Here is a 27,751-nt window from a genome sequence, read left to right on the forward strand (position 1 = left end):
TGTCCACAGTCTGTCCTTGACCATCTCTCAACTTCTTGCTGGCTTCCTTGTGCTTTACAGTGTGGAACTACAAAGAGAATGCTTTTGAGAACGTCAGGTGTCATGCTACTGCTATTTTAATACACGGGTCTTCAGAAAAGTTAACAGTATCTAATACCACTGAGCCTCAGTTTTAGCCATAATTCCTTCTAGAAACTTTAAATAGTAAAGCAGCTTTCTTTTTTGTTTAGTTGGTTTTTTAAGAAAGGGTTTCTCTGTTAATCCCTGGCTGTCCTAGAACTCACTCTATAAACCAGGCTAGCCCCAAACTCAAGACATCCACCTGTCTCTTACCTTCCAAGTGTTAGAACTAATGCATGCACTACCCACCACACCCAGCTATAGGAGCTTTCTAAATTAAAACAAAGTAATTATTTTTATTACATAATTTTTTAATCTTAATACAAGAGAATATAAAATAATTCCAACATATGAAAGCCAGTTTTCTCGATGTGAAGCTTGAAAGCAAAGCACAAGCCATTCTCATCTCTGTACATTTACTAAACAAGAAGTGAGCTGACGGCTTTCAACTACAGTGTTCACATCTGAAGGAATACGGTTAGTCCACAGAAGCACTTGACCCCCAGGGGCCTTTCCCCAGTGTCACTCACACTGTCCCTTCATTAACACTGATCTTTTGGCAGCACAACTAAAGCTGAAACCACACAGCCATCAGCATGTCCCTGGGCAGGAATGACACACATGTCCATGAGAGTTCAGTAAAGTGTTTGCCATGTAGGCGTGAGGACCTGAGTTCAAATCCCTAGCACTCATGTAGACATGGGTATAAGGATAAATATCTGTAGCTACACTGTTGTAGAGGCAGAGACATGAAGATGTTCAGAGCGCACTGGCCAGCCAGCTGAGCTAAATTAACGAGCTCTGGATTCATCAAGGACACTGTCTCAAGAAAATAACAGTGAGAGAAAATGGAGGAAGACAGCTGATCTTGATCTCTGTCTTGTATGCATACATGGACCTGCAAGAACATATGCAAACACACACACCAAATGCTCAGGTGCCACATACAAAAAAGGGAACAAAAGCAATGATCCACAGTTTACAGCTTCCCATAGATAGATAAGCACGAATCACGCCATATATTGAAATAGGAATAGAAATACAATTCAGAACGTTGTAAGATGCTTCAATCGTAACACAGGCTCACTCTGTCGAGTATTAACTACTTAAATCTTGTATTATATTCCAAAAGGTTGTGGCTGGACACTCTGTATCAAAGTCAGAGTCAGCTATCCCCTACCATAAAACCACGCTGTTTTCAGATGCTCTCCAAAAGCATCTCAGTGTGCTCGCTCCCAAGTCTTCCAAATTCGTGTAAGATGAGGCGTTCTCAATACCATGGGGAGTCTATCTACTGCAGAGTACTTGATTTTACAATGTATTACTATCATGAAAATATATGTACTTTAAGTGTGTCCTATTGCACTCTGAAGTGGACAAGGACTCCCGGAAAGGCCTAACTAACAGCTGTCATGTAAGGTTGGCAGTTCTACAGGAGACACTCCTCCAGGTAGATGTGCACCATGAACGTACTCCCTGATGAGTACACAAGGTATTCACTGTGCAATATTATTAACATGATCAACAGTATGTCAACATCATTCAGTAATTCAACTGTTTGTCTATATCAACTTCTAGGTTAATATGAGTCATTTAATAAATTTAATCCAAACTCAACTTACCTTTTTGAGGCCTGCAAAACCTTCTGATTCCAGAAAGAAAAAGGCAAAGGGCATCAACACAAATAAACAAAGGTTGGAAAATAAAGAAGCAAGATTCCACAAACCTATAAAGGTGACAATAAGAAAAATTAAGAAAATGAGGTTAGACATTGACACACTGTTTCAAAGTTCACTAAGTTACGGTGCTCATCAAGATCTGCATTTTACTAATAAAAATCAATATCTATTTGAAATGACTATCTAAACTTGACTATTAGAAATAATTGTAGAAAAACCCAGAGAAGGCAGGATTCCCAGAAGTTCTAACATGCCCAGGAGTGTAGGTGAGTAAGTTACAACCCACCCAACCCCCAAACAGGGAGTAATTTGGAACTCGCTGGGATCCACGAACTCTCTCAAGGCCACTGGCACAAAACCCTTCCTATCTGTGCCTGCGCCTGCAGTAGCCCTATGGCTTCAGCTCTGTACCCAACTTCCCAAAACCCAGAGGAGTCTGGACTCCCAGGAGCTCTAGAACATAGGAACATAGGATAATAGGATCACAGGATCTCAGGAGCTTGGGAACACCAGGATTTCAGGAGCCCAGAAGCAGCCTGACTCCCAGGAGCTATCACAACCAGGGTCTCAGGATCACAGGATCACAGAAACAGCTGGACTCTCAGAGTTCTAACACAGCCAACATAACAGGACAGACAGGCTCCAGTCAGAGACAGTGAGTGAAGGTAGCACTAGAAATAAACCAGATGGCAAAAGTCAAGCAAAAGAACATAAGCAACAGAAACCAAAGTTACCTGGCATCATCATAACCTAATTCTCCCTCTACAGCAAGCCCTGAATACCCGATGACACCAGAAAAGCAACATTGAGATTTAAAACCACTTCTCATGATGATAGAAGACTTTAAGAAGGACATAAATAACTCTCTCAAAAAAATACAGGAGAACACAGGTAAACAGGCAGAAGCCCTTAAAGAGGAAACACAAAAATCCTTTAAAAAAATTACAGAAAACACAACCAAACAGGTGAAGGAATTAAAGAAAACCATCCAGGATCTAAAAATGGAAGTAGAAACAATAAAGAAATCTCAAAGGGAGACTACCCTGGAGATAGAAAACCTAGAAAGAGATCAAGAGTCATAGACGCAAGCATCACCAACAGAATTCAAGAGATAGAAGAGATAATCTCAGGTGCAAAAGATACCATAGAAAATATCAATACAACTGTCAAAGAAAACACAAAATGCAAAAAGCTCCTAACACAAAATATCCAAGAAATCCGGGACACAATGAGAAGACCAAATCTAAGGATAATAGGTAAAGAAGAAAGCAAAGATACACAAAGGGACAGTAAATATCTTCAACAAAATTACAGAAGAAAACTTCCTAACCTAAAGAAAGAAATGCCTATGAACATACAAGAAGCCTACAGAACTCCAAATATACTAGATCAGAAAAAAAATTCACCTCGTCACTTAATAATCAAAACATCAAATGTACAGAACAAAGAAAGAATATTAAAAGCAGTAAGGAAAAAAGGTCAAGTAATATATAAAGGCAGACCTATAAGAATTACACCAGACTTCTCACCAGAGACTATAAAAGCCAGAAGATCCTGGACTGATATCATACAGAACCTAAGAGAACAAAAATTCCAGCCCAGACCACTACACCCAGCAAAACTCTCAATCACTATAGATGGAGAAACCAACGGATTCCATGACTAACCCAAATTTATACAATATTTTTCCACAAATACAGCCCTACATAGGATAATAGAGGGAAACCACCAACACAAGGAGGAAAATTATACCCAAGAAAAAGCAAGGAAGTAATCTTCCAACAAACCTAAAAGAAGATAGACACACAAACATAACTCTACATCTAATAACAAAAAGAACAGGAAGCAGCAATCATTTTTCCTTAATAACTCTTAATATCAATGGACACAATTCACCAATTAAAAGACATAAACTAGCAGACTGGATACGTAAACAGGACCCAACATTTTGCTGCATACAAGAAACGCATCTCAGTGACAAAGACAGACACTACCTCAGAATAAAAGGCTGAAAACAAAGTTCCAAGCAAATGATCACAAGAAACAAGCTGGAGTAGCCATTATAATATCAAATAAAATCAACTTTCAACCAGAAGTTATCAAGAAAGATAAGAATGGACACTTCATACTCTCGACTAAGGAAAAATCTACCAAGATGAACTCTCAATTCTGAACATCTATGCTCCAAATACAAGAGCACCCACATTTATAAAAGAGACTTTATTAAAACTCAAAGCACACATTGCACCTCACACAATAATAGTGGGAGATTTGAACAACCCACTCTCATCAATGGACAGATCATGGAAACTGAAACTAATCAGACACACACTAAAACTAAGAGAAGTTATAAACCAAATGGATTTAGCAAATATTTCTAGAACATTTCATCCAAAAACGAAAATATACACCTTCTTCTCAGCATCTCATGGTACATTCTCCAAAACTGACCATAAAACTGGTCACAAAACAGGCCTCAACAGATACAAGAAGATTGAAATAACCCCATGCATCCCATCAGAGAACCACAGACGAAGGCTGGTCTTCAATAATGATAAAATCAATGGAAAGTCTACATACACATGGAAAATGAACAATGCTCTACTCAAAGATAACTTGGTCAAGGAAGAAATAAAGAAAGAAATTAAAAGACTTTTTAGAACGCAATGTAAATGAGGACACATCATGCCAAAACTTATGGGACACAATGAAAGCAGTGCTAAGAGGAAAACTCATAGCTCTAAGTGCTGAAAAAAAGAAACTAGAGAGAACATACACTAACAACATGATAGCACATGTGAAAGCTCTAGAACAAAAAGAAGCAAATACTCCCAAGAGGAGCAGATGACAGGAAACAATCAAACTCAAGGCTGAAATCAACCAAGTAGAAACAAAAAAAAAACTATACAAAGTATCAACAAAACCAGGAGCTGGTTCTTAGAGAAAATCAACATGATAGATAAACCCTTACCAGACTAACCAAAGGGCACAGAGACAGTATCCAAATTAATAAAATCAGAACTGAAAAGGGAGACATAAACAAATAGAAACTGAGGAAATTCAAAAAATCATCAAATCTTGCTAAGAAAAAGCCTAGACTCAACAAAACTAGAAAATCTGGATGAGATGGACAATTTTCTAGAAAAATACAAGGTACCAAAGTTAAATCAATATCAGATAAACCATCTAAATAGTCCCATAACCCCTAAAGAAATAGCAGCAGTCATTAAAAGTCTCCCCACCAAAAAAATCCCAGGGTGAGATAATTTTAGTACAGAATTCTATCAGACAATCAAGGAAGACCCAACACCGATTCTCTATAAACTCTTCCACAAAACAGAAATGGAAGGAACACTACCCAATTCGTTTTATGAAGCCACAATTACACTAGTAACTAAACCACACAAAGACCCAACAATGAAAGAGAACTTCAGACCAATCTCCCTTATGAAAATCGATGCAAAAATACTCAATAAAATTCTCGCAAACTGAACCCAAGACCACATCAAAAAAATCATCTACTATGATCAAGTAGGCTTTATCCTAGGAATGCAGGGATGGTTCAATATTCAAAAATCCATCAACATAAACCACTACATAAACTAACTCAAATGAAGAAAAAAAAACCACATGATCATCTCACTAGATTCTAAGAAAACATTTGACAAAATTCAATACCCCTTCATGGTAAAAGTCTTAGAAAAAAACAGGAATTCAAGGCCCATACCTAAACACAGTAAAAGCAATATACATAGTAAAAGCAATATACAGCAAGCCAATAGCCAACATCAAACTAAACGGAGAGAAACTTGAAGCAATCCCACTAAAATCAGGGACTAGACAAGGCTGCCCACTCTCTCCCTACCTATTCAATATAGTAACCCTAATCAGAGCAATTAGACAAAAAAGGAAGTCAAAGGGATACAAATAGGAAAGGAAGAAGTCAAAATATCACTATTTGCAGATGATATGATAGTATGCTTAAGTGACCCCAAAACCTCCACCAAAGAACTCCTAAACCTGTTAAACAACTTCAGCAAAGTGGTTGGATATAAAATCAACTCAAACAAATCAGTAGCCTTCCTCTACTTGAAGAATAAACAGGCTGAGAAAGAAATTAAAGAAATGACACCCTTCACAATAGTCACAAAGAATATAAAATACCTTGGTGTGAATCTAACCAAGCAAGTGAAAGATCTCTATGAAAAGAACTTCAAGTCTCTGAAGAAATAAATCGAAGATCATCTCAGAAGATGAAAATATCTCCCATGCTCATGGATTGGCAGGATTAATATAGTAAAAATGGCCATCTTGTCAAAAACAATCTACAGATTCAATGCAATCTCCATCAAAATCCCCACTCAATTCTTCACAGAGATAGAAAGAGCAATTCTCAAATTCATTTGGGTTAACAAAAAACTCAGGATAGCATGAACTATTCTCAACAGTAAAAGTACTTCTGGGGGAAATCACCATCCCTAACCTCAAGCTGTACTACAGAGCAATAGTGATAAAAACTGCATGGTATTGGTACAGAGACAGGCAGGAAGATCAACAGAATAGAATTGAAGACCCAGAAATGAACCCACACACCTATAGTCACTTTATCTTTGACAAAGGAGCTAAAACCATCCAGTTGAAAAAAGACAGCATTTTCAACAAAAGTTTCTGGTTCAACTGGAGATCAGCATGTAGAAGAATGCAAATCCATCCATTCTTATCTCCTTGTACAAAGCTCAAGTCCAAGTGGTTCAAGGACCTTCACATAAAACCAGATACACTGAAACTAATAGAAGAGAAGGTGGGGAAGACCCTCGAATACCTAGGCACAGGGGAAAAGTTCCTGAACAGGACACTAATAGCTTGTCCTCTAAGATCAAGAATTGACAAATGGGACCTCATAAAATTGCAAATCTTCTGTAAGGCAAGGTACACTGTCAATAGAACAAAATGGCAACCAACAGATTGGGAAAAGAACTTTACTAATCCTACATCCAACAGAGGGCTAATATCCAATATATACAAAGAACTCAAGAAATTAGACTCCAGAGAACTAAATAATCCTATAAAAAAAATGGGGTACAGAGCTAAACAAAGAATTCTCAACTGAGGAAACTCGAATGGCCATGAAGCACCTAAAGAAATGTTCAACATCCTTAGTCATCAGGGAATTGCAAAGCAAAAGAACCATGAGATTCCACCTCACACCAGTCAGAATGGCTAAGATCAAAAACTCAGGTCATAACAGATGCTGGCAAGGATGTGGAGAAAGAGGAACACTCCACCATTGTTGTTGGGATTGCAAGCTGATACAACCACTCTGGAAATCAGTCTGGTGGTTCCTCAAAAAATTGGACATAGTATTATCTGAGGACTCAGCTATACCACTCCTTGGCATATACCCAGAAGATGCTCCAACATATAACAAGGACACATGCTCCACTATGTTCATAGCAGCCTTATTTATAATAGCCAGAAGCTGTAAAGAACCCAGCTGTCCTTCAACAGAGGAATGAATACAGAAAATGTGGTACAGTTTCACAATGGAGTATTACTCAGCTACTAAAAACAATGAATTCGAGAAATTCTTAGGCAAATGGATGGAATTAGAAAGTATCACCTGAGTGAGGCAACCCAATCTCAAAAGAACACACATGGTATGCACTCATTGACAAGTGGATATTAGCCCAAAATCTCACAATACCTAAGACATAACTCACAGTCCACATGAAGCCCTAGAAAAAGAAAGACCAAAGTGTAGGTGCTTCAGTCCTTCTTAGAAAGAATAACAAAATACTCACAGGAGCAAATATGAGACAATGTGTGGGGAAGAAACTAGAAGAGAGACCATCCAGAGACCACCCCACCTGGAATTCCCTCCCAGATGCAATCATCATATGCAAACACTGTTGTGTATGTCTGGAAGTGCATGCTGACAGGAGACTGACAGACCTGTCTCCTGAATGGTACTGCCAGAGCCTGATATATACAGAGGGCAATGCTCACAGCTAACCATCAAACTGACCACAGGGTTCCTATTGAAGGAGTTAGAGAAAAGACTGAAGGAGTTGAGGAACTTGTGGCCCCATAGGGAGAGCAACAATACCAACTGGCCAGAGCTCCCTGGGTCTAAACAGCTAGCCTGGGAACACACATGGAGGGACCTATGTCTCTAGCTGTATTTGTAGAGGAGGTAGAGGAGGAAGTACTTGTCAGGCGTCTGTGGGAGAGGAGCGCCTTGGTCTCTTGAAGGCTGGATGCGCCAATGAAGGGGAATTCGAGGAGGGGAGGTGGGAATGGGTGGATGGGTGGGGGCACACTCTCATAGAAATAGAAGGAGGGAAGATTGGTTAAGAGGTTTCTGGGGGTGGGGAATGGGAGAAAGGTAATGACAACTGAAATGTAGATAAATAAAGTACCTAATAATAAAAAAAAAGAAATGCAAACAAACAAACAAAGATCAGATAATGGAGCTGGCTATGGCAGTCAAACATTTGGGACTTTTTAGCAGCAATTTAACATTACCCATATTACAGGGATTCCTTATCATTGTCAAAGACAGAGACTGTGGAACGGGCCCATGGAACTTTAAAACAATATCTTCATGAAATATAAAAGAGGGAGATATACCACTGTACACCACAAATTTATTTAAATCATGTTTTTATTTTTTAAATTTTTTTTTTAAATTGGAAGCCAAGGAACTTTCTGCTGAGTGCCTATGGTACTCTACAACTAGGCATACTTATGCATAGGTGAAAGGGAAGAATCCACTTACTGGCATAAGGCATGATCCCATTCAAGGTATTAAATATGGGCAAGAGGGCATGTTTGTGTTTTATCTGTAGAATGCTGAAGGAGCATGTGGCTGCCAGAGTGATGGGTGAGACATGCTGATGTCAAGACAAAGAATGATGCTGACTTGTGAGCTTGCTCAGTGCCCTGACAATGGTGACTGGGAAGATGTATTGGATATAAGTTCCCGACCCACCATTGCTTACCTATACCCCTGATGGGACAAGCTGCCTTGCCTCAAGTTCTTAGATCTTGTGAAACAGATAATCAAAAAGAGAAGTTATAACACCTCTTGTATTGTCATTAAATGTGACCAGTTATTCAGACTCAATCATGAACTGGTCTAGAAATCAATCCAATATTGGAAATAACAGTCTTCATTTGGAAGTCTGGTTCTGGACATTTTCAGACACATATTTGGAAATTAGCAGCAGTTCTCTATGATGTTATGTTAGCAAGAGATAAAGTTGGAGCAGGATATGGATTTCAAACAGTTGTTAGCACATATGTTAAGGCTCTTTTAATTGTCAAGTTAAAAATACTTTTGTTTCTTCTACAGTATTTAATATAAGTTGCATTGATTGTACACCTTCTAATTGTGTTTGGGTTTTGAAATCCAGCATGTCAGTTATGGAGGTCTATCAATCAGCTTTTGTTTTAGTGCCCTGAGTATCACAGAACCTCGGCATTCTAAAAATAGTTTGCAAGTACTGGAAGAAATGAGTCAGGCTTTAAGCAGACGAAAAGAGGGTAGTGGGCTTGATTATTGCTGGTATAACAGCTTTAATTACATTAATTGCTAGCACCACTGCTTCTGCAATTGCTGTGACACAAGAAGTTAAGACAACTACTTTTGTTAATCATTTAGAAAAAAATGTTACTAATGTGTTGAATATACATGAGGATTTAAATAGGCATTTGGAAAAATGGATCGATGCTCTTATCCTATTCAAATTACTGGAAGGAGGTTCAGAATTTGAGGATAAGGAGCCATCTTGAGTGTCATGGCAAATACCATTGGATTCCTGTTAGTTCTCAAATTAACAGTGGTAGTCATTATAATTAGGAAGAAGTTTAATGACACATGCAGTGTATTTGGCATAATTCTAACATCTCTTGGGATGTTTGTAACAATACATAGGGAGCTTATGAATTTCAAGAATGCTGCTCTGCTGAGCACTGATGCAGTAGATACTGCTGATAAAATTACTCATGGCCTGAAGTCAGTATTTGTATTTTGGTCAAGTTTCAAAAATGGCATATATAGCTTGATCATACTAGCCCCTTTTGTCCTGGGAATACTTTTATTCCTGCCCATTGAGTTAAAGCTTTTCTGTAACAACATCAACACATTGGCAACAAAACTACATGCTTGAACATGAAAATGGACCCCCAGACCCCTGTTATTAAATTAACAGGCTGGAAAGCCAAGGACTGCTAAGATTCTGCACAGAGCCTTACCAACCTAAGACATAAGTATATTGCTTTTGATAATGCATATTCCATGACGGGTAAGTAAGGCATTCATGTCAGAACAACCTAAGACAGGCTCATTATTGTTAAGGAAATAAAAAAGGGGGAAAGGCAGAGAGCCTTTGGGGCTGCTTGGCAAGGATCTGACATGGGGCAAGGACAAAGAAGTGGGCTGCTTGACAGGAATATGATTTTGGCCAAGGACAAGGAAATAGGCTTCAGGCAGGAATCTGATATTAGGCTAGAGCAAAGAAGTAATTTCAGGCAAGAATCTAAGTATTAGGCTAGAACAAAGAAATAATTTCAGACAGGAATCTAAATTTTAGGCAAGAACAAGGAAGTCGGCTTCAGACATGAAAATGACCTTGGGCTAGGACAGGGAAGCAGGCTCAGATACTTTGGTCATTCTGATAGGCCCTTAGAAACAATGTTCACAGGAGTGTTTACATAACTGGGTTTAAAGCCTTACTTTTTCTTTGACTATTTGTGTTTATTGTCTTGTTTGTTCCTTGACTATTTGCATCTATTGTATTCCTAGACCCTCAACCTAGAACTGACCTTAATACATGCATGTAATTAAAATGGTATAAAAGCATAAAGAAGGAGGGAGAAGGATAGGGGGTTCTAGGGAGAAGAAATGGGGAAAGGGGATGACATCTGTATTGTAAATAAATAAAATATCCAATAAAATGAAAATAATTGTATACTTACTTTAAATATTTTTATCTGTAATTTGTATCTATTGGAGAAAGCTAATATAGAAACTGATTACTTTCCCTCACTCTCCCCCAAGTAAATTAACTAAAGATATCTTATATGCAGAGATCCAAAGACACAGCTCCTTAGACATATCATCACTGAAAATTTTAATTAGAGCCACTAGCATCTACTTGTTAGTAAATACCAGGACCAAGCTAAGTGTTTCATATACACACCTGTTTAAACCTCATAATATGTAGTCTAGAGGACACTAGCACTTCCTGAATTCCATGAGCTGAGCATTGCTCGAAGTGCCTTACAGACATTCTATGAACTCATTTTTAGACACAGGAGTCCTTCAGCAGGCAGCACTATCACTTGCCAAGCTGCAGAGCATGTGAGTATCGGAAGACTACCCAGAATCCTAGCAACCATGTCACAGGAGTTCTAACAAAGAATTCGAAGTGGGAAAGAAACTGTGATCCAGGAAGGTAAGCTCACAGAGACATTTCCCTTTTGGCCTAGTTATGACACAATAGATGGCAACAAAAGTAAGGGCACACTGTCAGGTAAGTCACAGGCCGAGTTTTTGACTCTATTCTTTAAAATAGAAAAAAAAAACACTAAAATTCAAAATTCAGCTTCAAAATGATGGTTGTAATCTTTAAAATGAAGTCAAAGTTAATTTAATAGGTAAGATAATAGCATCAATTCACGGTTTCTAGAGATTTGATGCACATATAATTCACATTTAATCTTTTCAAGACAAAAAAATGTTAAAATCAATGTCTTAATATCTTTTTCTCTTCCTTTTTTAATCTACATCACGTATATCCCAGACTGGTCTTGAATTCTCTATGTAGCCAAAGATGACCTCGAAATCTTTTTTCTTTAACGATTTACTTATTTATTTCATGTATACGGGTATACTGTCACTATCTTCAGACATACCTGAAGGTAGCATCGAATGGCAATTACAGATGGTTGTGAGCTACCATGTGGTTGCTGGGAATTGAACTCAGGACCTCTGGAAGAGCAGTCAGTGCTCTTAACCAATGAGCCATCTCTCCAGCCTGACCCTGAACTCTTGATCCTCCTTCCTTTACCTCCTCAGTTCTGCGATTAAAGGCGTATATCGCCGCCCCTGATGTACCTGGTGCGGGGCTGGAACCCAGGGTCGGTCTCATGCATATTACAAGCGCTCTACCGACTGTGCTACATCATCAGCCCCTGTCCTAACATCTTGTAGTAGTGAACGAATTTAAGCTTTTAAAGCTTAAAATTAAATTAAAATAATGTCTAACATTATTTTAAGGTTTTCTTGATATATGAAGTAGGACAATAATTCCTATTATGTAAAGTTAAAAATTGCTTTAAAATACTTTAATATGTTCTGACTCTTTAAATAAAAAGTTAAAGTCAAACACACTTCTAACCCTATATACCAGGGAGGATAACCAGGAAAATCACTGACGTATACAAGTTTGACCAGGATAACTTAGGAAAATTTGTCTTCAAAAAAAAAGAAAGAAAAAAGGCTTTATTCTTTTTTTATTGACAAGCTATAATTACAATTACCAGGCAGGGCGTGTAGGACGAGGGGCAAGCAAATGTACACACCTAAGTCTCAAACGCGGCTGTGGCAACCTTGCTAGGTTCCAGGTTCCTCACCTACGAAATGAGGCTTAATGCTGTATGTATGGCCATCATTAGCACTAAATGAAAGAAGGAATGGCTGACAACTGGCGTCACCACAGAACAAGTACTTTATGCTTTTCTCCTTTTATTAACCATCACTTCCCCAGAAGCAACTAATTTGCAGGACTGTTAGCTGCTAGCATGCTAGGCTCACCCGTTCTGCATTTCCCTTTCCTGTTTCTTTTTCCCTCCCTGACCCAGGTGCATCAGCTCCTGGCTTTCTTTACTAGCAATCTCAATGTGTCCATCCAGTCTCCCTGCCTCATCTGCTCTGATGATGGGCCCAACTCTTTAGGAACTCTACCTGGAGAAAGAGCAAACGGGCCTGGATCGCAGCAGTGTGATGTCCAGTACAAACACGTGTGTGTGCTCTCTGCCCCCTATTTCAACTGCTCAGCATTGTTTTCTTTTAGGTTTTCCAGATATCTGAAATAAGACAGTAATTCCTATTATGTGAATTATTACATCCTAGAGACACATCACTGAGTGCTAAGATGATGTGCTTCGTTTTGGTATGATGGAAAACAGCAATTTTAAATAACCTGTTTATAAGAAGATATCACTGTGTCAAGGATCATACTCAACTTAGAGGAAACAGTTTTTATCCAATTAGAGAGCACACACCCCTTTCAGAAAACCATTCTTTAAAAAAGAAACTATATCTGTTAAGAACCTACTAAAGCACTATGGGGCAACGTCCAATCCTTCTGACAGGGACCTTCATTCTACAATCAACCTCAGGTTCAAAAATGCCGGGTCAGGGCTGGAAAGATGGCCCAGCAGTACTGCTCTTGCAGGGAACCCAGGTTCAATTCCCATCACACACACGGTAGCTCACAATCATCTATAACTTCAGTTCCAGGAAATATAAGACACCCCCCAACTCTGGCTTCTGTGGACACCAGGCACACACATGGTGCAGAGACAAACATGCAGACAAAACACAATTCTTTAATGTTTAAATTTTAAGATTAGTAAAATAGTTCATTTAAAAAAAAACAAAACCCAAAAGTAATGTCAGATCTAAAGCCAGGAAACAACTATGTTTCACTTCCTAGTTTGTTGAAATACCTTTGGTCAAAATAAATTCAATTCCCTAAACTTCTAGTAGTAATTCTACATCTCTGCAATTTTAAAATGAGAAATCCCCACATCCAAGCTCTGTAATGCATCAACTGCTCTTCATCATTTGGGTTCCTAGTTCCAGCCTTAGAATCAATTTTAATTGTCAATTAAAAATAAAGAAATTGTGATATGTACAAAATAGGAATTAAAACATGTTCATCTCAATAGCTCCTCTGTGCAGTAAATTACACACAGTGCTCTGCTTCAGGTACAGTTTCAGTGTGTCTCCCCACACGGCCCATCTGCGGTGTCCAGTGTAGCACTGCTGAAGGGGTAAAATGCTTAGGGGCGTGGTCTCATGAAAGACGGTTAGTTTCTAAAGAGTGATGTGAAGGGATTAATACTTTTCTCATGGGAATACATCATCATTCTTACAGAAGGTCATTGTAGCCAGATGGTGGTGACTCACTCCTTTAATCCCAGCACTCAGAAGGCAGAGGCAGATGGATCTCCGAGTTCCAGGCCAGCCTGGTCTAGAGAGTGAGTTCCAGGACAGCCAGGGCTACACAGAGAAACCTTGTCTCAAAAGCAAAAATCAAAAACAAACAAATAAACCCAGAAAGTAAAAAAGAGGCCACTCCATGACTGTAGTACATTCAGCACATAACTAGCTACCTCTCTGGTAGGTGGGGATTAGGACAGGACATTCAAGAGGGGACCCCTACTCCTGAACTCCCAGAACTTTAAGGCAAACACTTCTTTCCAAAGTCCCTACCTCAGATGTTATTACAGCAACATAAATCTGACTAATACACAAGTGTACAGTCTGGCAAGTGTTGCTCTGTACCCACAGATAGTGAACACACCTTTTCCCCCAGATATTTCCACAAACTTCTATAGAACCTGTGCTTCCTGCTATCTTTATGCCTTTACCACCCCCCAGCCAACCACTACTTCTGCACTTCCAAAAGACAGCATTTTCTACAATTTCTATGTGTTGAGTTTTGTTTTTTTTTTTTGGGGGGGGGGCTGGTTTCTGTCACTGTGTCTTTGTCTATATCACGGACCATAAACAACCTTTATTGGCCGTGCAGTGGTGGCGCACACCTTTAATCCCAGCACTTGGGAGGCAGAGGCAGGCAGATTTCTGAGTTCAAGCCCAGCCTGGTCTACAGAGTGAGTTCCAAGACAGCCAGGACTACACAGAGAAACCCTGTTTTGGGAAAACAAAAACCTTTATTGACTTGTCTCACCTGTCAGCATCTGAGTTGCTCCTACCCTGTGGCTATTACATATGAAGCTGTCATAACCAAGCATGTCCAGACTTTGCAATGGACACAGGCTTTCCTTTGCTGTGTGTTTGATATTTTCGAAAACTGACAGTATTTTCCTAATTGGTTGTATTTTCCATTCCCACCAGAAAAGGAAAGTTCTTCACATGCCCAGAAATTCTTTAACACCTATGAGATCTACAGTTTCTCTTTCCCAGTCCATGGCTATTTACTTTGACAGAACAGATTTGAGAGAACAGTTTTCAGATGACATTCGATCTGAAGACAGGATATTAAGTCAGGTGCAGAACTATAGTATTTTATTGATAAAAATGTTGGACTGGGTGTTAGGTCTGTCTTATACCTTAAAAATTACAAAATGGTGATAGCTGTGCTCAACTTATATTTTGAAGGAAAGTTTTTCTTTGGTTTTCATTATTATTATTATTATTATTATTATTATTATTATTATTATTGTAACAGAAAGGGTGACAAAAATTTCCCAGTCCAATCTATTTGCAGCAGGGGGCCTGTGATTCGAAAGGGAAAAGGGAGGCAGAGCTAAGAGTTGCGGGGGTGGGGGGGAGAGGAAGAGGGAGGGGGGAAGGGGTGAGGAGGGAGGGCCACAAGAGGAGAAAAGGAGAAGAAATCAAGACGAAAGACAAACAGGATGGTTCAGAACCAACGTGCCTTTAAGTAGCCACAAGGAGTTAAAATATTAACTTTAAAATAATTGGGATGGGGGCTGGAGAGATGGCTCAGTGGTTAAGAGCACTGACTGCTCTTCCAGAGGTCCTGAGTTCAAATCCCAGCAACCACATGGTGGCTCACATCCATCTGTAATGAGATTTGATGCCCTCTTCTGGTGTGTCTGAAGACAGCGACAGTGTACTCATAAATAAAATAAATAAATCTTTAAAAAAAATAAAATAAAATAATTGGGATAACTTGTCTAAATTGTGTGGGCAAGATCTCAGATACGACAATGAATGGCTGCCAAGCCCCCCTTGGGCCAGGGTTCTATGAATGTCCAATGCCTGCTACTGGTATTCATTCTTGGGAAAGAAGATCACTTAGAAAAGATTCAATGTTTTCTATCTTCTCAAGACAAAGAAATGTTTTAAACTGAAAAGACAGCTATTCCTGCTTCTAAAGAACTCAACAAAGATCACTGTCTGACTAGAATCCTTACAGAAAATAGATGAAACACTTGTTAAGAAAATAAAAATAAAATATTTACAATAACTCCAAAGTAACATAGAAACAGAAATTTGTAGGAGAAAATTATCTCACCCAAAAACAAATTATTTTTTTGTTTAAAGAGATCAGGCCCCAGCACCCACATAAAATTCCAGGTGGGCCACAACCTAGAAATGCCCTTAATACTTGCAAGAAATTAAAATGGTATAAAAGCAAAAAGGAGGAGGAGGGATGGGATAGGGAGTTTATGGGGGGAAGGGGAAAGGAAATAACATCTGAAATGTAAATAAATAAAATATTCAATTCAAAAACAATCCTGGTGGGGTGAAATGTTTTAATCCCAGAGCTGGGGAGGTGGAGATGACTTACTGGTCAGTAGCCAGCAATCTTAACTGGTGAGATTCAAGCCAATTAAACATTCTGTTTTAAAATGGCAAAGTGGATGGTTCTTGAATAATACCACCTGAGGCTGACCTCTGACCTCCACATGTATACATGTGTGTGTGTGTGCGCGCACACACACACACACACGCCAAAACCTTTATCAATTCAATTTTAATAACCCAATGTATTAGATATATTCTACGTGCCCATGTACTATATTGTCTTGGCCAAATATAAGGAATTCACTCTATTTGTAATTTACAGGAGCTTAAGAATCTTTACAGTAGTTATCTGAGTGAGAAGCATTTTCCATCGTCCATAGTTTGGACTATTTAGCTGTCATGACCAGGAAAAGATTTCAGCTCTATCACTGGGCTTTCTCCTATTAAATGGGTTACAACTCTGCCCTTACCAAGAACAGAAGAGAAACAACACCCAAATTTTTAAACAAATGTTTAAAAAAAAAACACTGAAAAATTCTAATGCACAAGTACTAAGGCAAAAACAAGGCAAGAAAACCATGGTGAGAATTAAAGCTGAAACTATCTCAACTCTTTCCTTACTATTCTCATTAATTTTACTCAAAAAGGCTTACAATTAAAAAATTATACATGTCATTAAAATGCATCAAAAAATAACAGTGACTTCGCTTGGTCCTTTTGGCTGGGGAAGACATCTAAGCTGGTTTGCTCCCATGAAAACACCATATCCTGAACCATCCTAGAGGAATCACTGCACTCAAAGGAGCATGTAAGAACCCTCCCCGACAACCCTACCACTCAGAGCTGCAACTGGGAGCCTGGGGTACTCAGGACCATCACCCACCCAAACACCACCTATCCAGAATACAACTCCCCTTGAGCCCCTCACTTGGTCCTTTTGGTGGGGGCAGAAACTTAGCTGGAATACTCTCTTGAAAACACCAAATCCTGAACCATACTAGAGAAACCACTGTACTCAAGCAGCAGAAATTCAGGATCCCAGAGGCAGCCTGAGTCACAGGAGCTCTTCCACCCAGCATCACAGGAACACAGACACAGCTGGACTCTGAGGAGTTCTGACACAAGCAAGATAATTGAAAAGATAGGCTCCAGTCAGAGATAGTGAGTGCAGGTAGCACTAGACATAACCAGATGGCAAAAGGCAAGCTCAAGAACATAAGCAACAGAAACCAAAGTTACCTGGAATCATCAGAACCCAGTTCTCCCACCACAGCAAGTCCTGGACACCCCATCACACAAGAAAAGCAGAATTCAGATTTAAAATCACTTCTCATGATGATGATAGAGGACTTTAAGAAGGACATAAATAACTCCTTTAAAGAAATACAGGAGAACACAGAACATAAGTAAACAGGTAGAAAGCCCTTAAAGAGGAAACACAAAAATCTTTTAAAGAATTGCAGGAAAACACAATCAAACAGGTGAAGGAATTAAAGAAAACCATCCAGGATCTAAAAATGGAAGTAGAAACAATAAAGAAATCTCAAAGGGAGACTACCCTGGAGATAGAAAACCTAGAAAGAGATCAAGAGTCATAGACGCAAGCATCACCAACAGAATCCAAGAGATAGAAGAGATAATCTCAGGTGCAAAGGATACCATAGAAAATATCAATACAACTGTCAAAGAAAACGCAAAATGCAAAAAGCTCCTAACACAAAATATCCAAGAAATCCGGGACACAATGAGAAGACCAAACCTAAGGATAACAGGTAGAGATAAGAGTGAAGATTCCCAACTTAAAGGGACAGTAAATATCTTCAACAAAATTATACGAGAAAACTTCCCTAACCTAAAGAAAGAGATGCCCATGAACATACAAGAAGCCTACACGTGAACTCCAAACAGACTAGACCAGAAAATAAATTCCTCTTGTCACATAATAATCAAAATATCAAATGCACAAAACAAACAAAGAATACTAAAATCAGTAAGGGAAAAAGGTTAAATAACATATAAAGGCAGACCTATAAGAATTACACCAGACTTCTCATAAGAGACTATAGAAGCCAGAAGATCCTGGACTGATATCATACAAAACCTAAAAGAACACAAATGCCAGCCCAGAATATAGATGGAGAAAACAAGATATTCCATGAAAAAAAAACAAATGTACACAATATCTTCTCACAAATCCAGCACTATAAAGGATAACAGATGGAAAACCCCAACACAAGGAGGGAAACTACAACCTAGAAAAAGCAAGAAAGCAATCTTCCAACAAACCCAAAAGAAGATAGCTACACAAACATAATTCCACCTCTAACAACAAAAAAAAGGAAGCAACAATGATTTTTCCTTAATATCGCTTAACATCAACGGACTCAATTCCCCCAATGAAAAGACATACATTGACAGACTGGATATGTAAGCAGGACCCAGAATTTTGCTGCATACAGGAAACGCACCTCAGTGACAAAGACAGAGACTACCTCAGAGTAAAAAGATGAAAAACAATTTTCCAAGCAAATGATCCCAAGAAACAACCTGGAGTAGCCATTCTAATATCCAATAAAATCGCCTTTCAGCCAAAAGTTATCAAAAAAGATAAGGAAGGACACTTCATACTTGTCAAAGGAAAAATAAACCAAGATGAACTCTCAATTCTAAACATCTATGCTACAAAGGCAAGGGTACCCACATTCATAAAAGAAATTTTACTAAATCTCAAAGGACATTTGCACCTCACACAATAATAGTGAGGGATTTTAATACCCCACTATCAGCAATGGACAGATTATGGCACCAGAAACTAAATGGAGACAGAATGAAATTAACAGAAGTTTTGAACTAAATAAATTTAACAGATATCTAAACAAAAGAATATGCCTTTTCATCAGCACCTCATGGTACTCTTCTTCAAAACTGACCATATAATTGGTCCCAAAACAGGCCACAACTGATAGAAGATTGAAATAATCCCTTGCATCCCATCAGATAACCACGGACTAAGGCTGATCTTCAATAATAACAAAAACAATGGAAAGCCCACATACACATGGAGACTGAAGAATGCTCTACTCAATGAGCGCTTGGTCAAGGAAGAAATAAAGAAAGAAATTAAAGACTTTGTAGAAGTCAATGGAAATGAAGGCTCTTCATACCAAAACTTATGGGACACAATGAAAGCAGTGCTAAGAGGAAAACTCATAGCTCTGAGTGCCTAGAAAAAGAAACTGGAGAGAGCATATTCTGGCAAATTGACAGCAGACCTGAAAGCTCTAGAATAAAACAAAGCAAATATACCCAAGAGGAGTAGATGGCCAGAAATAATTAAACTCAGGGCTGAAATCAACCAAGTAGAAACAAAAAGAATTATACAAAGTATCAACAAACCAGGAGCTGGTTCTTTGAGAAAATCAACATGACAGATAAACCCTTACCAGACTAACCAGAGGACACAGAGACGGTATCCAAATTAATAAAATCAGAATTGAAAAGGGAGACATAACAACAAAACTGAGGAAATCATCAGATCCTACTATAAAGGCCTAGACTCAACAAAACTGGAAAATCAGGATGAAATGGACAATTTTCTAGACAGAGATCAGATACCAAAGTTAAATCAGGAGCAGATAAACCATCTAAACAGTCCCATAACCCCTAAGGAAATAGCAGCAGTCATTAAAAGTCTCCCCACCAAAAAAATTCCCAGGACCAGATGGTTTTAGTGCAGAATTCTATCAGACCTCCAAGGAAGACCTAATACCAATTCTCTTCAAACTATTCCACAAAATAGAAACAGAAGGTACACTACCAAATTCGTCCTAGGAAGCTACAATTATGCTCATACCTAAACCACACAAAGACACAACAAAGGAAGAGAACTTCTGACTAATCTCTCTTATAAATATCGATGCAAAAATACTCAACAAAATTCTCACAAACCAAATTCAAAAAAAAAAAATCAAAACAATCATCCATCATGATCTGGTAGGCTTTATCCCAGGAATGAAAGGATGGTTCAATACATGAAAATCCATCAATGTAATCCACTATATAAACAAACTCAAAGGGAAAAAACACATAATCATCTCACTAGATGCTGAGAAAGCGTTTGACAAAATTCAACATCCCTTCATGGTAAAAGTCTTAGAAAGATCAGGAATTCAAGGCCCATACCTAAACACTGTAAAAGCAATATACAGCAAGCCAGTAACCAACATCAAACTAAATAGAGAGAAATGTGAAGCAATCCCACTAAAATCAGAAACTAGGCAAGGCTGGCCACTTTCTCCCTACCTACTCAATATAGTACTGGAAGTCCTAGCCAGAACAATTAGACAACAAAAGGAAGTCAAAGGGATACAAATAGGAAAGGAGGAAGTCAAAATATCACTATTTGCAGATGATATGATAGTATACTTAAATGAACCCAAAACCTCGACCAGAGAACTTCTAAACCTGATAAACAACTTCAGCAAATTGGCTGAATATAATCAACTCAAACAAATCAGTAGCCTTCCTCTACTTGAAGGATAAACAGGGTGAGAAATAAATTAGGAGAATGATACCCTTCACAATAGTCACAAACAATATAAAATACCTTGGTGTGAATCTAACCAAGCAAATGAAAGATCTGTATGACAAGAACTTCAAGTCTCTGTAGAAAGAAATTGAAGAAGAAATCAGAAGATGGAAAGATCTTCCATGCTCATGGATTGACAGGATTAATATAATAAAAATGGCCATCTTGCCAAAAGCAATCTACAGATTCAATGTAATCTCCATTAAAATCCCAACTCAATTCTTAACAGAATTAGTAAGAGAAATTCTCAAATTCATTTGGAATAACAAAAAACCCAGAATAGCGAAAACTATTCTCAACAATAAAAGAACTTCTGGAGGAATCACCATCCCTAACCTCAAGCTGTACTACAGAGAAATAGTGATAAAAACTGCATGGTATTGGTACAGAGACAGGCAGGAAGATCAATACAATAGAATTGAAGAGCCAGAAATGAACCCACACACCTATGGTCACTTGATCTTTGACAGAGGAGCTAAAACTGTCCAGTGGATAAGAGACAGAATTTTCAACAAAAGTTTCTGGTTCAACTGGAGGTCAGCATGTAGAAGAATGCAAACCCATCCATTCTTATCTCCTTGTACAAAGCTCAAGTCTAAGTGGATAAAGGACCTCCACAGAAAACCAGATACACTGAAACTAATAGAAGAGAAGGTGGGGAAGAAATTCAAATAACTGGGCACAGGGGGAAAGTTCCTGAACAGAACACCAATGGCTTATGCTCTAAGATCAAGAATTGACAAATGGGACCTCAAAACATTGCAAAGCTTCTGTAAGGCAAAGGACACTGTCAATAGGACAAAATGCCAACCAACAGATCCTAAATCCGAAAGAGGGCCAATATCAAATATATACAAAGAACTCAAGAAATTAGACTCCAGAGAACCAAATAATCCTATTTAAAAATGAGGTACAGTGATAAACAAAGAATTCTCAACTGTGGAAACTCAAATGGCCGAGAAGCACCTAAAGAAATGTTCAACATCCTTAGTCATCAGTAAAATGCAAATCAAAACAACCCTGAGATTCCACCTCACATCAGACAGAATGGCTAAGATCAAAAACTCAGGTCATAGCAGATACTGTCGAGGGTATGGAAAAAGAGGAACACTCCTCCATTGTTGGTGGGATTGCAAGCTGGTGCAACCACTCTGGAAATCAGTCTGATTGTTGCTCAGAAAATTGGACAGAGCAGTACCTGAGGACCCAGCTATGCCACTCCGGGGCATATACCCAGAAGATGCTCTAACATACAACAAGGACAAATGCTCCACTATGTTCATAGCAGTCTTATTTATAATAGCCAGAATCTGGAAAGAACCCAGATGTCCTTCAACAGAAGAATAGATACAGAAAATGTGGTACATTTACACAATTGAGTATTACTCAGCTATTAAAAACAATGACTTCATGAAATTCTTAGGCAAATGGATGGAACTAGAAAATATCATCTTGAGTGAGGTAACCCAATCACAAAAGAATACACATGGCATGCACTCACTGATAATTGGATATTAGCCCAAAAGCTCACAATACCCAAGATATAATTCACAGACCACATGAATCTCATGAAGACAGAAGACCAAAGTGTGGGTGCTTCGGTCCTTCTTAGAAGGAGTAACAAAATACTCATGGAAGCAAATTTGGAGACAAGGTGTGAGACAGAAACTGAAGGAGGGGTCGTCTGGAGACTGCTCTACCTGGGTATCTATCCCATGTGCAGTCACCAAAGGTAGATGCTGGTATGGATGGCAGGAAATATATGCTGACAGGAACCTGATATAGCTGTCTCCTTAGAAGTCTACCAGAGCCTGATGTATACAGAGTCGGATGCTCACAGCTAACCATTGAACTGATCAAGGGGTTCCCAATGGAGGAGTGAGAGAGAAGACTGAAGGAGCTCAAAGGGATTGTGGCCCCATGGGGAGAGCAGCAATACCAACCAACCAGAGCTCCCAGAGTCTAAACCACCAGCCTGGGAGCACATAGGGAGGGACCCATGGCTCCAGCTGTATATGTAGGGGAGGATGGACTTGTCTGGCATAGGTGGGAGAAGTGATCCTTGGTCCAGTGAAGGCTGGATGCTCCAGTGAAGAGGAATTCAAGGGTGGGGAGGTGGTAATGGGTGGGTGGGGGCACATCCTCATAAAAGCAGGAGGAGGGGGGATGGGATAATGGGTTTCTGAGTGTGAGGGAAATTGGGAAAGGGGATAACATCTGAAATGTAAGTAAAATATTCAATAAAAAAAAAACCAGTGACAAAATACTCAGCTGAATTGGGGAATTGGCTCACTGTGTAAGTACACTTACTCTGCAAGCATGAGGACTGAGTTTGAATGTGAGCACCCAGACAAGAAGCCAGACACGGGCACAGAGACAGGGGCATTCCAAGCACTTCCTGCCCAGCCACCCCAAACATTTGCACTTCCAGTTCAGTGAGAAACACCGTCTCAAGGAAATAAGACGAACGATGATAAAGGAAGACATCTGACTCTCACTTTTGTTTGATCAGGAGTATGCATGATACAGCACACACATAGCACGCATATACACGCCCACACATATACGCATGATACGGCACACACATAGCACGAATACACACGCCCACACATATAAGCATGATACGGCACACACATAGCACGCATACACACGCCCACACATATACGCATGATACGGCACACACATAGCACGCATATACACGCCCACACATATACGCATGATACAGCACACACATAGCATGCATACACATGCCCACACATATACGCATGATACAGCACACACATAGCACGCATATACACACCCACACATATACGTAAAGACATATAAAACAAAGAAGTATGTTTTAAACTAAGCGTAAAAATAAACTTCCAAGAGAGACACAACTTATTTAACAACACAAATTAAGCAGAGTGCCGCAGTCTTCTTCCTCTCTTCCTCTTTCCATTATCTGAATCATCGATAAGAGGCACAGGAGTACACTGAAAATTGTAAGTGTATATTTAAGCATCTTTGTGACATGTCTAAATCTCCAGATCTCTGTATCACATAGGTTTCGCCACTAAAATCCATTAAAAGGGAAGAAAACAACAAAGATAAACTAAGCTGGAGACCCAAGCCAGGATATCTGTTTCTGACTACACTGTCCACACCATTCAAACATCAGTCTCAGAAAAGTTACCAAATACAGATATATGAACGCTAATGTCTGCTATATTTTTATAAACAGAAAACAAACTGCCATTTGTAGCATAAAAGGAGAACTTTTATTCTTATGATTGATCTATGCACATATATATTTCCAGAACAAGAAATCTACATTATTCTCTGCAGGCCAAAAGTCAAAAAACTAAAATTGTATGCTTCAATACAATAGAATGCAAAACTTAAGAAAAGTAGTTAGTCAGAGTCCGTATCCACAGCAAGCCACTGAAGGTAAGCAGGCAATGCCTAGCCTCAAAAGACAGTTCAGTAGAAGATTCAAACACAAGACCAAATGACTGGCTTACTATAAGGTTTTTTATCTTCTACCGCCACCTGCTGGTATCATAAAATAGTTCAAAATACAATATTCAACACATGTTGAGAGAACCTGAGTTGAGAGCCTCTCTTGATCTGACAGACTCACAAGAAAAAGCAGTGAGCAAATTCTCTGGATTTGAACCTTTATACTGCAAAATAAATGGTGAGGTAGAGGTACATCTGATTGTAAGTACTCTTTTTCTCAACCTCTTTATTTAACAAGATATATTCACTGGCATCAAAATAAAGTACTTACAGAGATTAGCCAGGTCACCAAGGCTCATTTTAACAACTGAACCCGAGCTGGACACTTCAGCTGTCAATGTATAGCTCCATGCCAGCAAACACAACTGAAGCAAACACACTGGGCACCACTGGAGAAAAACACCTCCAAAACCGGAGAATTCTGCCCAGACTTTAAGACTAGAACTTAATTCTATCACTCTTTCAAATTTTTACCATTTTTAATTTTTAATTTTAAGCACACAAGGCAGAAAAGTAGTCACTGTGAAGTAAGATCTTGGGATAACTTCCAAAATAAAAAATTAACAGTGCCAAGACACAAAAGGTAAACACTACAAACGGATTTTTCTGTCCCCCTTTTATCCTTTTATTCCTATTTTACTTATGCGAATGAAGCCACTTGGACACCTCTGCCTCTTCACTCCAGCTTTAAATGTATAGCATGCTCAATCAAAGAAGCACAGTGGAAGGTACTCTCTTTGGAGAACTACTTGCCTTTTGAAAAATCATCTCTTGGCCTGATACTGGGCTTTCACCAAGTGTAAGTGCTGGACCTTGGAGCTATGATAGGCCTGAGCTCCTAATCCAAAATGCTAGGCATGCACAAAAGTACTGTGTAGTATCAAATAAAAATGATATACATGTGGCTTAGCATAAGCTCTAATTAGAGCAAACTGATTCCATGAAAAAGTGTCCCAAATACTTGTAAATTGTTCTTGTATATTGATCTTGAAGAGGGGCCCCTTGTCTAGTTAGTCAATAATATTTGCAGTCTCTACAGGTATGTGGGTGGCTTTAGCTTTACAGCCCTCTCAGGACAATAATAAAAAAGTAAGATACCTGCATCTCATGGGAATACTCACCAAAGTGTCCCTGGGAAGAAGAGGTCTTAACAGACAAGAGGATAAAGAAGACAAGATAATCCAAAAGGATAGTGGATATCTGTGGATAAACAGTGGGCCTCCTTCTCCAGACACTGGTCATCACTCAGTGGGCTCGTGAAAATATGCTGTTTACTTCATCCTACTCTGGCACAGGCATTAGATGAGGCAGGCACTTTATACTCCACATATATTCTACACTCCACACATAGAAACACAATCAGCTAGTTCTTGTTCTACTCATTCTTCAGATAAAACACAAGTTGACTTGAAATTTTTAACAGTTTGTTCAGGGTCCCTAACAGTAAAACAGAGAACTGAAATTCTAAGCTAGGTCTAGCTGACTACAAAGTCAAGAAACAGGCCCTCGTGAGATAACTTCTAAAATAAAAAGGTAGCATATTAAAGACACTGAAAGGGGGGGCTAATAAACTGGTACACTAAGACAGTGAGCTTTGAAGAGTGAGGTACAAAAGTACTCTATAAACTCCTGGTGGAATAAACAGGCAAGAACAAAGAAAACTGCTGACAAGAAGAAAGTTAGGGTTTGTTACAGTCATGGTGGAAGAGGATCTTCTGCACAGAAAGATCACTAATTTTTCTAATGATAACCAGGGAAGCTATTTCTTAATCATATCTTTAGCAACAAAGACATCAGTATTTGATGCTGCTGAGATTATGTTAGAAACAAAGGCACCTACACCATCTGTCAGAAGAATATAGGCAGGTACTTCTAGAAAATAGTTTAGCAACAATACTTATTACTCTACTGTTTTCCATCATAATTATCTACGAAAATTGTGAGAAACTCAAAAATCACTGTGAAAAATCCCCTGGGAACCCAACAGAGGACAGTTACGTAAGGGCCCTGAGAGAAAGCTGCTCTGTATGGGAATACTTAGTCAAAAGTCACTGCAGAGTAAGTGGTCTCACTCCTGAAAACAGTAAGATACGAGCTGACACAGGCACTAAAAGTGTTTTCAATGAATATGAAGAGCAGAAAAATAATCAGCACAGATTCAGTGCTTGAAAAGACTCAAGTTACATGTGCTATAGACACATGGTACATATATGTACTACAAAAAAAAGCCTATGCCGTTCTCTGCTTTATATATTTTGATATTCTTGTTCATTCCAGAGTGAGCATGTACTACTGTTGTGCTCAATAAAGTGACGGCTGGCAGTACAGCTGCCCCTCCTGACACCCAGAGTCATCATCTCAGCAATAATGCCTCCTGGACTCTCACAGAAACAGAAGAGAGAAAGCCGACTCCTGTGTCACACAGAAAGATACTTCTAGAGGAACAACTTGCTGGTTCACACCAACCACAGGACCCAGATAATCATTTCAGGCTCACTGTTGCTCTCTAGAGGTGTGAATACAAATACTACCACAGCAAATGAAAAAGCAGCTCTATCTCACAGCCAATGGTGAGTGGGGCTTCCCCAGCAGTCAGCATCAGTAAAGGCTAGAGACTCCAAATTATATAATACAAACAAGGTACCTTGGATACATACTGAACATGGTAGTCTCCTCCTCCTCCTTCTTCTCCTCCTCTTCCTCCTCTTCCTCCTCCTCCTACTCTTCCTCCTCCCCCTTTCTCCTCCTCCTCTTCTTCCACCTCCTCCTCCCTTCTGTTTTTGGTTTTGTTGTTGTTGTCAGTCTGTTTCTTTTGATTTTTAGAGACAGGGTTTCTCTGAGTGGCCCTGGCTGTTCTGGAAACTAGAGATCCCCTGGATCTGCCTCCCAAGTGATGGGATTAAAGGTGTGCACCACCACCACCCAACAGATACAACTTTTTCTAAGTCAAATAGCAATTAAAAATTATTTCTTAAATTATTTATTATTTTCCATATGAAGTTGAGAATTTCTCTTTCAAGGTTTGTGAAGGATTGTGTTGGAATGTTAATGGGAATTACGTTGAATCTGTAGATTGCTTTTGGTAAGATGGCCATTTTCACTATATTAATCCTACCAATCCATGAGCATGGGAGATCTCTCCATCTTCTGAGATCTTCCTCGGTTTCTCTCTTCAGAGACTTGAAGTTCTTGTCATATAGGTCACTCACATGCTTGGTTACATTTACACCGAGATATTTCATATTATTTGTGGCTAAGAGTGTTGTCTGCCTAACCTCCTTCTCCGTCTATTATTTGCATAAATTAGGGCTGCTGATTTAATTTTGTATCCAG

At 39.0% G+C, this 27,751-nt stretch overlaps 1 protein-coding gene across 2 annotated transcripts in view; it reads right to left on the reverse strand.

Annotated features, from left to right (window-relative positions):
• Positions 1-27,751, reverse strand: part of Lmbr1 (limb development membrane protein 1) — a 139,623-nt gene that overhangs the window by 78,434 nt on the left and 33,438 nt on the right. The window contains exon 5 of one of the 2 annotated variants that reach the window (XM_028774682.1): positions 1,743-1,846. The exons of the other annotated variant lie outside the window; for it this stretch is intronic. Coding sequence (XP_028630515.1) covers positions 1,743-1,846 — 104 coding nt within the window. The remainder of the gene's footprint in view (positions 1-1,742; positions 1,847-27,751) is intronic. 2 annotated transcript variants of the gene reach the window in all.

This window comes from Grammomys surdaster, unplaced genomic scaffold, assembly GCF_004785775.1.
Source record: "Grammomys surdaster isolate TR1022 unplaced genomic scaffold, NIH_TR_1.0 242, whole genome shotgun sequence".
Taxonomy (NCBI): Eukaryota; Metazoa; Chordata; class Mammalia; order Rodentia; family Muridae; genus Grammomys; species Grammomys surdaster.